Raw genomic sequence first — 16,355 nt, forward strand, 5'->3', positions numbered from 1 at the left:
TTGGTAGACAAGGTGACTCTTGTAAAGCAAGTAAAATATTTATCAGGTTCTAGAAGAACAGTATTTGTCTCTTGCAAGGCTGTTACCAGTAATAAAAATTCACTGTAGTGGGCAGTTACTTAACTATTCTCTTTATTTACTGGACATGCTCTAGATGAGGTTCTTGGACTTAATATGTGAAAGAGTAAGGGAAGTTTAGAAGGATCATGTTTTACAGTACTTAATAGTAACATATAGAAAGAGAAATACCCATAAGTTTGTAATAGTAGTCCAAAAACTACTTTTAGAAGTACTGAAATAAGAAAAATAATGATCAAAGTATATCTATTGTACAATATGAGAGATCCTCAAGGACAGTGGAAATGGTAAAGTATTTGTTTTCCTGACCCTACAATAGAAGCATGAATGTAAGATAAGTACATATTTTAGTAGATGCTTGTTACTGTAATATGATAATACCATGGTCTAAAGATACTTCTTGATGATAGTTCTTCCAGGATCTATACAAGAAAAAGTAAAAACTGAAAGGTGTAAAGTAATTATTATAGATATTGTCTTCAAGAAAAAGCACAAGAAAAATAAATGCACTCTGGGAAAAAAGTATACATTGGTAGAACTTTAATGTTCTTTGAAAATTTACTCACAATCAAACACTTCAAGAAGTAAGAGTTGAGCATGTTAAAGCATGCAAACCTTTAGGAACACTTTCCTAAATGACAGTGTTCTCTGGCTTCAATTACAGAATTCTGTGAAGAATCAAAGACTTCAACTGTAATTGCATTCAGTCAGAGAATGCTCTTCTATAAGGCATTCTTTGAGAAATCCATATAAAAATTAGATGTTTAAGAATCTGTGTATTTAGCCATACAAAAGACATTTAAATGAAAATTTTATTAACTGGAATTTTGTTATGCCATAGAACTAACTTAGGAGCAAGATTCCAAGGCAGAAGTGAAACTGATGGCAGCACTGCTTTCATATTTAGCATATACTACTAGAGTGGCATTAATAATATAGCAGGTACAGAAAATGTTTTTCCCATTCCTGATTTCGTTGGATTCATACTGGTAGCTTTGTAAAATATAAATTCTGATTCTTTTTCAACTTTGTCTAATTTAAATTCCCCTATCTTCTGCTAAGTATAAAATAAATGGATCTGGATTTGTGAATTTGCTTTTGTAAAATTAAAAAATAATCAGCTGAAACTATTCAGAAATGTACCTCAATTAGGGCATTTTTTTAAAAAGAATGTGTGAACATGTTTAAAATTAACCTTTACCATAATTAAGCTTGGTAGAAATAGAAATTATTATAGATAATAATAACTCATAAAATTAAGCTTATTAAATAATATTACTTGGGACAAGTACTATACTTTGTTAACTTTAACATTTTTCTTCTTTTCCTTCTTTGGTTCTTTATTGGACAATGAGTTTTTACTGTGAGAGATGCTAAGGAAGAGCATTGTAATTTTTTGTTTTACTCTAAAGCTCATCCATGTATTTTATTTTGAACGGCTACTGTGTGCTACGTACCAGAAGAAACTTGTTTCTTTCCATCTGAGATTTTATCTGGCTTCTCATAAACTGGTGGATCTAGGAAATGCCATACTTCTTAATATTTAGCAGTTTTTTTTTATCTCCACTTGTATAAAATTTAAGAATATTTTAAAGTAAGATGAGTAATTTATAATTTCACGAATTTACTTATTTTAATAATCTATAATTTTCAGATCAAGTTATTAGTCAAGATATATATACTCAATCCATTTTGAATGCTTTTCCAGATTATACTTTCTTCATTTAAAGGTTCATATTTATTTAAGGGTATCATAAACATTTAGTGGATTGAGATCTATAAATGGATATGTATCATTGACCTAACAAATATATACTGGGAATCAACTTTGTTTCTATGAGAGATCTGTATCTATAATACTACTTATTTAGTTCATACATAATTAAACTAAGCTTTTATTGAAATTTAGGAAGGAATCAAGATATATTTTCTAGAGTGTATAAACCAGAAGTTGCCTAGGTAATGGCTGCAATTTAAAGTTCTTAAAATAATGCAACTCCTCATGTGTGTGTTAATTTTTCAATCTTGTTATATATTTTAAGAGGGTTGATATTTTCCCTTATGTTTACTTTGAGCAATTAGTAATTATAAATATCTACTTATGAGTATAAATGTATCTCTGTGTTTCTAAATTATATTTAGTTTTCTGATTTCTAGATTTGATGTCTAGTATATACTATTATTTTCTGTAATAGATATAATTTAAAACACAATAATAAGAACAGTATTAGAATAGAAATCAGTACCATTCTTCTAGATTTCTTAGAACATCACATACCAACAGTCAAGTGCTTTTACTGAAATACAGTTAGTAGCAATTAGCCTAAATTTTGGCTTTTCATAGATTGAAACTGTTAAAGTCCAGTTGATCCCAATGTTTTTGGATAGTGGTAGTATTTTTAGTGCCACGAGAGAGTCACCTAGTTTATGTAAAAGTATGCTTATTGAATTAGCAGATATATGACATCACAATGTAGTAATATTGGATGAGTTAATTCATAATAAAAACTTTTGTCCCAGGTTTCACAAAGACCACCAGAATAACTGAATAAATTAGCTTAAGTCTCTGCTCCAGTTTTTCATTTTTCAAATTGGGTTACCTGCCCCAATTCTATCCCACGTTCTAATGATTCAGGTCTCCTATTTTTAAATTTTAATAATGAAAAAATTAATGATTACTGTAATTAAAAATGTCAGGCTTTCTTTCTATAAATCCATAAGCCTATTTCTAACAATTCTTTATTCAGATATTTAAAAACTTAAAAAAAATTAAAAGCCACTCTTTATTGCACATTTACAATATATTTGACCATCTCCTCGTTAAATGAATCACTAAACTACATTTTGGACATGCATTGCTCTTTTAGACTACTAAAAGTCGGTAAATTTTTTATGTCTTCAGGTGATTAATCCTTCAATCTGGAAAGTGTTAATATAGCTCTCTAAAGTGTCTATTCGTAGGGATTAGTCTCATGATTTGTATTTATTCAGTTTATAATAATTTAAAATGTTGCACTAATTAGATCTGTACAAAAAGAATAGTTTTCTTGGTAATAGAAAGGGATATAAGTAGTGATAATTAGAAACCAAAACTGAACATACCCTGCTACATTATTTCCCAGAGAATATGGTTTATCTTTAATACATATAATTTGCCTGAGAATAAGTGGTGACTGATTAAATATTTTATCAGTAAAGATAATATCTACCTAGATTATCCTTTCTTTTTGTATTTTTACTATTTTAAGTGGAGAGAAAACTTCAGTTTTTTACAATCAAAGTAAGTATTAAAGTGATATTATAAAATCAGAGCCCCAAATCCTAACCCAAGAACAACTATGAAATTAATAGTGCATTGTTGCTAAGTGGTGGGTAGGTTAGCTCTTGAATAAGGTTTAGTTTGTTACATGAAAAACATTAATAAATGAATTCATTATTCTCAGGCTTTCTATAAACACCAACAATTTGTATAATGCAACATTAAAAAAACTTCAAAGCACATTTTAAAAATGTTTAAGCAATTGTTATTTACATCATTTATGATTGGTCAACTGTAGTAAGGTATGAAAATTCCTAAAACGGAAAGAAAAAATAGCAAAGAAAGCAGAAAACAATGAATCCAATGACCCAGTTCACTGAATAAATATATATGATCACCATATCCATGTCAAACCACCATCCACGACTATCATCCTCAAAGTGCAGGTAATCCATCCTGTGTGCACCATGTGGGAACTGCCTTCTTGTAACTGGAGCTGCACGTCTGTGGAAACCTAGAAGATGTATGAACATATTAAAGCCCATTAAATTCGAGCTAGTGCTCAGAAAAGAACCTGCAACATGAACACAAGTGCAATTAAACAAAGCATATCTTGATTTCACTGAGTGGATTTATGTTGTTTCCCGACAGTTTTTTCAACGACAAGCAACTATTAGAAGCCTCTTCTAGTTCAGGGCATTAAAGGCAGGGTAGCAAAGAACACAGGATATTAAGTCAGGAGATTTGCCTAGGTCTGCCACTTCATTGGGGCAAGACATTTATCTCTTTTGGTCATGAATTTCTCATCTCTGCTATCAGATTTCTTCCAAAATTTGTGGGAATCAAATGTAATTATTTTCAAGAGAATATTTTCTAAATTTAAACTTTATTCATGTTTTATTTTTACAACTGCTTTTATAACTTCTGATCACCAACTTAACCTTGTATCTTATACTATGAGAATTTCATTCAGTTTAATTCTTTGAGCAAGGTTCTAAGAATAATACCTTATTTTGTTTTAGCATCGAATAAACTGGACAGATGTAATGATACTCCTTTAAAGAAATTTAGCTTTAATTTCCAGAGAATTCAAAGCATGGGGATTGGTTGGTACAGAAAAAGCAAATCTTGAAAGTAAACTATAGTCTACTTATTACTAAATGAATATGACATTTCTGAGAAATATTACACCATGAAATACAATTTTCTTTTGTATATTTAATGCTAATTAGAGCTTGAGAAAAAACCTGCTTAATAGCAACTTGTTTTTTTTTTTTTTTTGGTTGACCAATATATAAACTCAAAGTCATTTAAAAAACAAAATTCAATTTTCTGAGGACTGATAACCTATTAATCTTTTGCTTTTTACTTATCTACTTTCTACTTTAAGTATTTCTGTGTTTATTCGTGTTAGGAAGCAGGGACAGCATAATAAACTAGGCAGAAAAATGTAATTCTGGTACTTGCTAGCAATTCTGGTGATAAAAGTTCTGTGAAGCTCTAGCTTGAGGCAAATTTTGGTTCATTTGTTACAACAACTGAGTAATGTTAAATATGCTCTAGGTCAGGCTGCTTATTCTGATGGCAAGGTTGCATTTACCTGGGTATTAGTATGGTCGCTTAAAGTCAAAACTCTTTAATCAAGAACTATCCTATTTTTTATGTATTAAGTTTATTTGGAAATTATATTTACTTATATAGGTTCAAAACATGAAACTTAAGATAAACATGAGGTAAGTGATATTTTAAATTAATTTGTAGAGCTACATTTCAAATAGGTTTTAAAATGATTTCTAATTGATCTTGGTTGACATTCTATCATATCTGATTAAAAAACTTTTTTTACTGCCACACAATATTTGTACATTTTTATGGCACATATGTAATATTTATTGTTTATCTTTGTAGTCTGGTGGTTCTCTGTAGTGGTATCCTTTGTATTTTTTCTCTTATTTATATGTTTGTTCTACCATTTGGGTTTTACTTTCAAGTGTTTTCATGATGTCATTCTTTTGCTTCCAGGTGTAGGACTCCCCTAAGCATTTCTTACAGGGCCAGCCTAGTGGTGATGAATTCCATCAGCATTTCCTTGTCTGGAAAAGGCATTATTTATCCTTCATTTCTGAAGGAAAACTTTGTCAGGTATAATATCCTTGGCTGCCATTTTTTTTCTTCAGCACTCTGAATATGTCATTCTATTCTCTGGTCTATAAGGTTTCTACTGAGAAATCCAATGTTTTCTGGTTGGGGTTCCCTTGTAAGTGACTAGATACTTTTCCTGTTTTAAAGATTCTTTGACTCTTGATAGTTTGGCTATATGTACCACAGAGAAAACCTTTTTGCAGTATGTCTATTTGGGGATTTCTGAGCTTCCTGTATCTTGTATGTAAATAATTTTCTAGCCTTGTGAAGCTTTCATCTATTATTTCATTAAATATGTTTCCTATCCCTTTCATTTTCACTTCATCTCTGGGACACCAAAAATTTGAATATTTGGTCAGTTTATGGTGTCCCATATGTCACACAGGCTTTGTTCATCCTTTTAAAATTCTTTTTTCTTTATTTTTGTCTGACTGGGTTATTTCAAGAGACCTGTCTTCAAGTTCTGATATTTTTTCTTCTGCTTTATCTAAACTATTATTGAAGTGCTTGAATATATTTTGTATTTCATTTACTGAAAGAGATGGGGAGAGAAGCAACTGGAAAACATATTACAGGAGATCATCCATGAGAACTCCCGCAACCTAGCTATAGAGGCCAACATTCAAATCCAGTGAATGCAAAATATTTAATAAGGTTATCCCCAAGACATATAATCATAAAATTCTCCAGGGTGGAAATGAAAGAAAAAATGTTAAAGGCAGCTAGAGAGAAAGATCACCTACAAAGGGTAGTCCATCAGACTGACAGTGGACCTCTCAGCAGAAACCTTACAAGCCAGAAGAGATTGGAGGTCTATATTCAACATTCTTAAAAGAAATTTCAACCAAGAATTTCATATATGGCCAAACTAAGCTTCATAAGCGAAGGACAAATAATATCCTTTTCAGACAAGCAAATGCTGACGGAATTTGTCACCATGATATCAGCCTTACAAGAGCTCCTGAAAGATGCATCAAATATGGAAAGGAAAGACTGTTACCACCCACTGCAAAAATTCTAAGTTCACAGACCAGTGACACTATAAAGCAACCATACAAACAGTTTAGCATAATAACAACAGGATCAAATCCACATATATCAATACTAACCTTGAATGTAAATGTGCTAAATACCACAGTTAAAAAAAAAAAAAAAAAAAGGCACAGCATGGCAAGCTGTATAAAGAACCAAGATCCAATGGTATGCCATCTTCAAGAGACTCATCTTACATCCAGTGACACCTACAAGCTCAAAATAAAGGGATGGAGAAAAATCTACCAAGCAAATGGAAAGCATTAAAAAGCAGGGGTTGCAATCCTAGTAACACAAAGACTTTAAACCAACAAAGATTAAAAAAGACAAAGAGGGGCATTACATAATGGTAAAGGGTTCAATTCTATAAGAAGACTTAACCTAAATATATATGCACCCAACACAGGAGCACCCAGATTCATAAAGCAAGTTCTTAGAGACTTTTAAAGAGACATAGACTCCCTTACACTAATAGTGGGAGCTATCAACACCCCACTGAAAGTATTAGATCACTAGGAAGGAAATTAACAAAGATATTTGGGACCTGAACTCGACACTTGACCAAATGGGCAGAACTTGCAACCACCAAACAACAGAATATACATTCTTGTCATTGCCACATGGCACATATTCTAAAATTGCCCACACAATTGAACATAAAACAGTCCCCAGAAAATTAAAACTGAAATCAAAACATCCACACCCCTGGACCACAATGCAATAAAAACAGAATTTAATAAGAAGAATATGTCCCAAAACTATACATTTACATGGAAATTAACCTGCTTCTGAATGACTTTTGGGCAAATAATGAAATGAAGGCAAAAACCAAGAAGCTCTTTGAAACTAATGAGAAGAGTTAAAAGGGAAACTTACAGCACTAAACACCCACATCAAAAAGTTAGAAAGATCTGAAATTAACAGCCTAACATTATAACTAGAGAAACAAGAGCAAACCAACCCCAAAGCTAGAAGACAAGAAATAATCAAAATCAAAGCTGAATCCCTGAAGGAGACAGACACAAAAAGCCATTCAAATATCAACAAAACCAAAAGCTGTTTTTTTTTTTTTGAAAAAAATTCAGATAGGCCACTAACTAGACTAATAAACAAGAAAAAGGAACATCCAAGTAAACACAAAGGGGATATTATTACACCACTGACTCCACAGAAATACAAGTAACCATTAGAGAATATTATGGACACTTCTATGCATACAAACTAGAAAATCTACAACAAATGGATAAACTCCTGGACACATATACAGTCCCAAGACTGAACCAGAAAGAAATTGAATCCCTAAAGAAACCAATAATGAGCTCTGAAATTGAATCAGTATTAGTCTATCAACCAAAAAAATTCCAGGACCAGACTGATTCACAGCCAAATTCTATAAGATATACAAAGAATGCTGGTACCATTCCTACTGAAACTATGCCAAAAAAATTTAGGAAAGACTCCTCTCCAATGCATTCTATGAGGCCAGCATCATCCTGACAGCAAAGCCTTGCAGACAAAACAACAAAAAAATAAAACTTCAGGCCAATGTCCTTGATGAACATCGATGCAAAAATCCACAACATAATGCTGGCAAACTGAATTTATCAGCACATCAAAAAGTGAGTTCACCACAAACAAGTAGGCTTTATCCCTGGGATTCAAGTGTGGTTCAATGTATGTAGATCAATAAATGTGATTTGTCACATAAACAGAACTAAAGACAATAACCATCTCAATAGATGCAGAAAAGACTTTCAATAAAATTCAACATCGTTTCACGTTAACTCTCAACAAACTAGGTATTGAGGGAATATACCTCAATAATAAGGGCAATCTATGACAACCCCACAGCAACATCATACTGAACTGGCAAAAGCTGGAAGTATTCCCTTGAAAACCATCATAAGACAAGGATGCCCTCTGTAACCACTCTTATTTGAAAAGCATTGGAAGTCCTGGACAGAGTAATCAGGCAAGAGAAAGAAAGAAAGAACATCCAAATAGGAAGAGAGGAAGTCAAACTATCCCTGTTTGCAGACAACATGATTCTATATCTAGAGCGCCCATAGTCTCAGTCTAAAAGTTCTTAAGCTGATAAGCAAATTTAGCAAATACTCAGGATAGAAACTCAATATGCAAAACTCACTAGCATTCCTATACACCAACAACAGGTGAGCAGAAAGCCAAATTAAGAACGAATTCCCATTCACAATTACTACAAAAAGAATAAAATACCCAGGAATACAGCTAACCAGGAAGTAAAACTACAAACCACTACTCAAAGAAATCAGAGATGATACAGACAAAAGGAAAAACATTCCATGTGATGGATAGGAATAATCAATATCATTAAAATGGCCATACTGTCCAAAGCAATTTAAAGATTTAATGCTGTTCCTAGCAAATTACCAATGATATTCTTCACAGAACTAGAGAAAATTACTTCAAAGTTCATATGGAACCAAAAAAGAGCCTGAATAGCCAAGGAAATCCTAAGCAATAAGAATAAAGTTGGAGGCATCATGCTATCTGCCTTCAAACTATGCTACAGGGTGATAGGAACCAAAACAGCATGCTACTAGTACAAAAACAGAGATCAATGGAACAGAATAGAGAGCCCCAAAATAAGGCTGCACATCAACAACCATCTGATTTTCAACAAAGCTGACATGAACAAACAATGAGGAAAGTACTCTCTATTCAATAAATGGTGCTTGGATAACTGGCTTGCTACATGTAGAAGACTGAAGTGGACCCCTTACTTATACCATATTAAAAATCAATTCAAGATAGGTTAAAGACTTAAATGTAAAACCCCAAAACATAAAAACTCTGGAAGACAATATACGCAATATGTCCAGTTGATTTCTGGACATAGGAATGGGCAAAGATTTCATGATGAAGATGCCAAAAGCAATGCTGCATCAAAAGCAAAAACTGATAACTGGGATCTAATTAAACTAAAGAGCTTCTCCACAGCAAAAGAAACTATTAACAGAATAAACAGACAACCTGCAGAATGAGAGAAAATTTTTGCAAACTATGCATCTGACAAAGGTCTAATATCCAGCCTCTATAAGGCACTTAAATTTACAAGAAAAAAACAACCCCTTTAAAAAGTGGACAAAAGACATGAACAGACATTCTTGAAAAGAAGACATACATATGGCCAAGAAACAGCAAAAAAGCTCAATATCACTGATCATTGGAGAAATTCAAATCAAAACCACAATGAGATACCATCTCACACCAGTCAGAATGGCTACTATTGAAAAGTCCAAAAATAAAAGATGCTGGTGAGATTGCAGAGAAAAAGAAATGCTTATACACTGTTGAGAGTGTAAATTATAAATTCGACCATTGTGGAAAGCTGTGTGGTGATTCCTCAAAGTCCTAAAAACAGAACTACCATTCAACCCCAGCAATCCCATTACTGGGTATATACCCAAAGGAATATAAATCATTCTATCATAAAGACACATGCACATGTATGTTCTTTGTAGCACTATTCACAATAGCAAAGACATGGAATCAACCTAAATGCCCAACAATGGTACACTGGATAAAGAAAATGTGGTAACTATACACTATGGAATACTATGCAGCCATAAAAAAGAATGAGATCATGGCCTTTGCAGGAACATGGATGGGGTTGGAGGTCATTATCCTTAGCAAGCTAATGTAGGAACAGAAAACCAAATATCACATGTTCTCACTTATAAGCTGGAGCTAAATGATGAGAACACATGGACACAAAGAGGGGAACAGTAGACACTGGGGTCTATCAGAAGGTGAAGGGTGGGAGGAGGGAGAGGAGCAGAAAAATAACTATTGGTTCCTAGGCTTAGTACCTCAGTGATGAAATAATCTGTGTATCAAATCCCTGTGACATGAGTTTACCTTTACAACAAACTTGCACATGTACCCCTGAACCTAAAAGTTAAAAAATTATTTTAATCAATAAATTTAAATTTAAATTAATTAATAAGTTAAATTTATTAAATTTAAATTTCTAGTTTCTAATAGGACAAATTAAACAAATGTAAGATTTTGTCTGGTAGGGTTGAGCTTATGAGGATCGCAAACCACTCTAATATCCAAGATTTTTTTTTGTCCACCAAGTACCAATTTTTGTCCCCATTTAAAATGCATGGTACAGGAGATAATACACTTAGAACTATTATAACATAGTAGTCAATGTATATATTTTAATATATACAACTCACTTCATTTTAAAAAAAGATTTGGATTGGAGTTAATGGTAAGAGAAGCTTCTGCACCAGGAATTCACTTTTACAGGCATAATCATAACTTATTCTTGGTGATAAGCTGGTAATTATTTTGCTATTAAGACACAGTTTAAAGAGTACTCAGTATTCTTAGTTCATTTTAACTATGCTATAGCTCATTTTAACCATGCTATTTTAGAGACATAATAAAGACACATACTTCACTTTTTTGCCATACTATCCAGTGAAAAAAGGCATACTGCAGTGAAAACTGTACGCTTCAAGGAATCTGAAGAATTGAATTCTTGTGCCAATATTCCACATACTCATTATTCACAAGTCAAAATAATTTCTCTTTATCTCTGAAGACGTTCATATGGTTTTCTCCTTTAATCTGTTAATGTGATAAATTCAACCTGTGAATTTTTCTACTGTTGAATAATATTAAATTTATTAAATTGATTTTCCTCCCTCATATATACCATTCCTTCATATGGATAAATTCCACATGTCCTTAATACTGGTTTTTATATACTGAGGAACTCAGCTTGCTACTATTTTATATGGCATTTTAATCCATATGCTAAAAGGGAGATTGGTCTATAGTATTCTGTTTTATGCTACTTTTACCTGGTTTGTGTATCATGATTTTATTGGCTTCATAAAACATGTTAGCTATTGGGTGACAATTTTCCATCGATCTCTGTGTGTGTGCACATCTTGCAAGCATAAGTACTAACTGCCTTTGTTCTGGACTATGTTTTGAAAGATATTTGCAGAGTAAACTGTCTTGGAAGATAGTGTGTCTCCCTTTGGAGCAGAGTATAGGTTTGTTTGTATTCTTAGAACACAGCATTTTTAATGCCTGTTATAAAAGATTTGGGTTTTGTAAGCTTAGAGTTCTCCCATGTAACACACCCCACTGCATATATGGATATTATGATACCCTATAAGAAATGAGGCTCAGGTATCCATCACAAATGCTGCTACTCTGGCTACCACTGTGAGTAACAAACCATCCTTTGTCTCTAACACATAAGTCTTTTGTCTTCTGCCACCAACTATGACAGTGGCCAAATAACTTGTTAGCTTACAAATAGGGTAAAATCTCAAGCCATTAACAGTTCTAGACATTGGTAATCTTGTAATCTCTTTTAGTATCTCAAACAGTTTGCATAAAAATAGAATTCTTAAAGGTTTGATAAATCTAGCCTATACAACCACTTGGGCCTGTAGTTTTTTCAGGTCTATGGGCAGACTTAAAAATGCCTACCAATATATTTAATATTTATTGGTCTCTTGATGTCTTCTAGTTATTCTTGAGCCATTTCTAATAACTTTTATAAAAGATTATCCATTATATCCAAGTTTTCAAATAAACTGGACTAAAACTTTCATAATTGTTCCCTTAAGGCTCTTCAGAAATATTCTAGTCTCTGATTACATGGTTTGCACTTCCCTGTCCCCTGGAAGTTATGAAGGCCATGGGACTTGACCAGTGAAAATGGTTGCCCAATCAAAGTTATGTGTGTTGTTTCTGGGTAGAGGCATTTATCCATTTAAGTTGCTTTGCAGCAGTCTCTTTTCCTCTGCCACAATAACCAGCAATATACCACACAGGGGCTGCTCTGTCATCGTGATTTAGGTTGGGTTCCAAGGTTTAGGATGATGTGGGGTGGACCACCTGGCAGTTCAGGGAAAATTTTAATCTTACTATGAATTCTTACTGAAAACAATGAAGTAACTAATAAAACCGTGGAAGAAACAGGTGATAAAAATGAAACTTGAATCTGACTTGTTTTCCCACATGGAAAAAACAAGTTCTTGAAGAAATTCATTGTGGTGAAATCAAAGAGGAAGAAGGACCCGTGAAGAAAATCTCCAAGTGGCCATCAGGTTTAGATTATAAAAATTACAAAGATACTCTTGTCTTTTCTTCAATTCTATTTTGTAGAAATAATTTTACATCAGAGTGATTTCTCTCTCATATCCTAGAAAAAACATGACTTTTTTCCCTACAGAATATGATTCAAATTTATATTCACCATCAAAGACCATAAAGTGAACTCTATTACTTTGAGTTGTTTCAGGGATAGAAAAACTATCTCTAATCACGAATTTTTGTAATTTTGGTAGGTTGTGTTGTGCTAATGGTGGGCATTCAATAAATGTTTTTGGATGGATGAGTACCTGCATAAAAGGATAGACTTTAGAGAATAAAATGAATAATTAGCATATTTTTGAGACTGTCCTAAATCAAGGCTTTCAAATATATTTTCGGCAGGAATTGAAAATTAATGTGAATATATTTGAAAGACATTTTGTAGGTTCTTTAGAGGCTAATTCAGAGAGTCTTGAAATTATTAAAAATGAGACATGTCCTATCTTTCACATATGATGGGATGGATAAAAGGTTAAAGCACAATATTTTACTGCTTCATATTACATAAGAATTTTGTGTCAAAAGTTGATTGATATAAGTAGGTCTTAGCAGAGGTGGAACGATATATTTATAGTCACAACTAGGTATAGAGTTACTGTTAATATACTTAAAAAGTTAATGCAAAAGAGATTTTAAATTTCATCTTTTCTCCTATATCCTCAGGCTTCTAGAGTAAAAAGTATTAATTCTGAAAGCTAACCTTTTATATTGAATAAGTTAAAATTTATTGTACATTACTTATAACATCTTAAATTTCAGTATAATTTTTAAAGTTATCAGGCTACATTACAAATTTTTTTTGTTTTGGTTCAATAACCAGGTAAGAATTGAATACCACTGTTTTTTAAAAATAGTTTTTATTGGGTAAGATATATATAACATAATGTTTGTCATTTTAACTAATTTTAAGTGTACAACTCGGTGGCAATAACTACATTCACAATGTTGTACAACCATCACCATTATTTATTTTCAAGTTTTTTCATTATCCAAAACAGAAACTGTAGCCATTAAGCAATAACTCATGAGTCCCTTTCCCCAGCCACTGGTAATCTCTATTCTGCTTTCTACCTATATGAATTTGCCTGTTATAGATATCTCATATAAGTGGAATCACTCAATCTTGGCCTTTAGTGTTTGGCTTATTTTACTGAGAATAATGTCTTCGAGCTTCATCCATATTGCAGTATGTATCAGAATATCATTCCTTTTTATGGCTTTAATTCCTTTTTACCTATTGTATACCACATTTTGTTTATCCATTCAATTGCTAATGGAAATTTAGGTTGTTTCTACCTTTGGCTATTGTGAATAATGTAGCAATGAACACTGGCATACAAATATCTTTTTGAGTCCCTGTTTTCAATTCTTTTGGGTATACACAGAACTGTAGAGTCATATGGTAATTCTATGATTAGCTTTTTGAAGAATTTACATTTCCACCAGCAATGTATCAGAGTTCCAATTTATCCTTGCTAACATTTTATATGTATAGTCTGGATATTAAGCCATTATCAGAAATGATTTGCAACCATTTTCTTCCATTCTGTACGTAGCCATGTTGTCTTTTTACTTTCTTGATATATCCCTTGCACCACATTTAATTTTTTTTTTTTTTTCCAGGGATGGTCTCACTCTGTCACCCAGGCTGTAGTGCAGTGGCACAGCAATAGCTCACTTCAGCCTCAACCTCTTAGGCTGAAAAAATGTTCCCACTCTTCAGCCTCCCAAGTAGCTAGGACTACAGGCATGCACCACCATGTCCAGCTAATTACAATTTGTTGTTGTTGTTGTTGTTAGAGACAGGGTCTTACTATGTTGCCCAGGTTGGTCTTGAACTCCTGGCCTCAAGTGATTCCTTTCAAAATTTTTAATTTTGATCAAGTTCAATTTACTTTTGTTGCTTGTGATTCTGATGTCATATCTAAGACTCCACTGTTCGTAAATATTTACCTTTCTTTATTTTACAAGATTTATGTTTTTAAATTTTTATATTTAGGTCATTGATCAACTTGTAGTTAAGGGGTCCAACCTCATTCTTTTGCATATGTAAATCCAGCTAACCTAGCACTATTTAGCAAAGAGACTATTCTTTCCCAGATGAATGGACTTCATCAGTAGACTTGTCAAAAATCAATTGGTCATAGATATATGAATTTATTTCTGTACTTTCTATTCCCTTGGTCTGTATGTCTGTCTTTATGCCAGTACTACACTGTTTTGATTACTGTAGCTTTGTAGTAAGTTTTGATATTATGAACACTGTACTTCTTTTCAGGATTTTTTTTTGGTTATGCAGGACCCTTGAAATTCTGTATGAATCTGAAGATCATCCTTTTCATTTCTACAAAAAGCGCTGTTGAAATTTTGATAGGAATTGTGTTAAATCTGTAGATAGCCTTGGGTAGTACTGATATCTTAACAGTATTAAATCTACTAATGCATCAACACAGGATGTCTTTCTACTTATTTGGATCTTCTTTAATTTCCTTCAGCAACATCTTATAGTTTTCAGTGTGCAAGTTTTTAACATCCATGCTTAAAATTATTCCTAGGTATTTTCTTCTTTTAGATGCCATTGTAAACCAAATTGCTTTTAGTGTCCTTTCTGGATTGTTCATTCCTAGTGTACAGAAACACAAGTGATTTTTCTGTGATGATCTTACAACCTGCCATGTTGCTAAATTAATTAGCTCTAATAGCTTTCTTTTGAATTCTTTGGGATTTTCTATATACAGGATTAGGACATCTGAATAGAGATAGTTTTACTGCTTCTTTTCCAACTTGGATGCCATTTATTTATGGCATAAATAAATAAATAAATAAAATTGTTCCAGCGAGAGTTTCCAGCACAATGTTCAACAGCAGTGATTAAACTGGACATCCTCATTTTGTTCCTAATTTTAGGGGGAAAGCTTTCAGTTTTTCACAAATGTGTGGTGTCAGCTATGAGGTTTTCCTAAGTGCCCATTGTCATGTTGAAGCAGTCTTACTCCTAGTCTTCTGAGTGTGTTTATCATGACAGGGTGCTAGATTTTGTCAAATGCTTTTCTGTATCAAGTAAAACAATTCCCTTTCCCCCTTTTATTAATGTGGTACATTACATTGATTTTCTTATGTTGAACCATGCCTGCATTCCTAGACAAATCCCATTTGGCAATAATGCATAAACCGTTTAATATGTTGTTAGAATCAGTTTGTTAGTATTTCGTGGAGAATTTTTGCATTTATATTCCAAAGGGATAGTGGTCTATAATTCTTTTCTTGTGATAACTTTGGCTTTCACACTGAGGTAGTGCTGTCCTCCTCATAGAATGAATCATGAAGTGTTTCTTCTTCAATTTTTTTTTTTGAAGAGTTTGAGGATTGGTGTTGCTTCTTTCAATATTTGGCAGAATTCATCAGTGAAGCTATTTGGTCCTGGACTTTTCTTTCTTAGGAATTTTGTGATTACTGACTCAATCTTTTTACTTGTTTTAGTTCTGTTGAGATTTTCTATTTCTTCTAGATTCAGTTCAGATAATTTGTAGGTTTTTATAAATTCATGCATTTACGTAAGTCCTCTAAGTTGTTGGTATATAATTGCTCATAGTATTATAATCCTTATTTCTGTAAAATTGGTAGTAATATCTCCACTCCCATTTTTTATTTTATTTATAAGCATCCTCTCTCT

The 16,355-nt window shown here is 32.7% G+C and overlaps 1 protein-coding gene across 4 annotated transcripts in view; it reads right to left on the reverse strand.

Annotated features, from left to right (window-relative positions):
• Nucleotides 1-603: 603 nt before the first annotated feature.
• RNF180 (ring finger protein 180) overlaps nucleotides 604-16,355 on the reverse strand; it is a 225,599-nt gene continuing 209,847 nt past the window's right edge. For all 4 annotated transcript variants that reach the window (XM_007973766.3, XM_073014740.1, XM_073014738.1 and 1 more), the window contains one exon: nucleotides 604-3,851. In XM_007973766.3, coding sequence (XP_007971957.2) covers nucleotides 3,652-3,851 — 200 coding nt within the window. In that variant the 3' untranslated portion in view covers nucleotides 604-3,651. The remainder of the gene's footprint in view (nucleotides 3,852-16,355) is intronic.

Source organism: Chlorocebus sabaeus, chromosome 4, assembly GCF_047675955.1.
Source record: "Chlorocebus sabaeus isolate Y175 chromosome 4, mChlSab1.0.hap1, whole genome shotgun sequence".
Classification (NCBI taxonomy): domain Eukaryota; kingdom Metazoa; phylum Chordata; class Mammalia; order Primates; family Cercopithecidae; genus Chlorocebus; species Chlorocebus sabaeus.